The sequence below is a fragment of the Penaeus monodon genome, chromosome 28 (assembly GCF_015228065.2).
Source record: "Penaeus monodon isolate SGIC_2016 chromosome 28, NSTDA_Pmon_1, whole genome shotgun sequence".
NCBI lineage: Eukaryota > Metazoa > Arthropoda > Malacostraca > Decapoda > Penaeidae > Penaeus > Penaeus monodon.
Window position 1 is genome coordinate 17111012 of NC_051413.1, and position 592 is coordinate 17111603.

Consider the following 592-nt stretch of genomic DNA (forward strand, 5'->3'; position numbering starts at 1 on the left):
TATTGATGGCCATTTTAGTTAGACATAAAGCGTAGAGTTAGTTTTTAACGGTGAATTGAAAATGATGCTCGGACGTTACTGGACTTGTGATATGTCGAGATCCCTTCTCCATTTCCCTCCCAATCAGGCTACTCATTCCGAAGAGAGGTCTTTCCTATGTGAAGTGTGTGGGGCCTCCTTTAAGACACGATCTGTCCAGCGCAATCACGTCCAGACCATACATCGTCGACCTCGGTCGTTCACCTGCCCGTCTTGTGAGAAGAAATTCAATACCAAGTATGCCTTACGTCGTCACATGAAACAGCATGACACAAGGTCAGACATTTTTGGTTCTCTAGGTTATTATTTTTTTGCATTCCTGGTGGTGATTATGTTTATTTTTCTGTATCTTTTTCTTTTCTCTCTCATGAATTATTTTTGCATTGAGCAATTGATTTGTTCATCACATGTGTTCTGAAGCAGGTTTCTCTGAAAAAAAGAAATTCTTTATTCCTGTCACAGTCTGGAGGATGCAGAAGTTTTGACCGGTGGGAACAATGAGTTGAGACTTTGTGACCTTCAGCCAAGAGTAAGTGTTTTTAGTGAGGCGTTG

At 41.2% G+C, this 592-nt stretch overlaps 1 protein-coding gene across 1 annotated transcript in view; it reads left to right on the plus strand.

Annotated features, from left to right (window-relative positions):
* Nucleotides 1-592, plus strand: part of LOC119591385 (zinc finger protein 286A-like) — a gene marked incomplete in the record, with an annotated part of 57791 nt that overhangs the window by 52340 nt on the left and 4859 nt on the right. Inside the window, 2 exon segments of the mRNA XM_037940125.1 lie at nucleotides 128-315; nucleotides 502-568. Of these exon segments, the coding sequence (XP_037796053.1) occupies nucleotides 128-315; nucleotides 502-568 (255 nt within the window).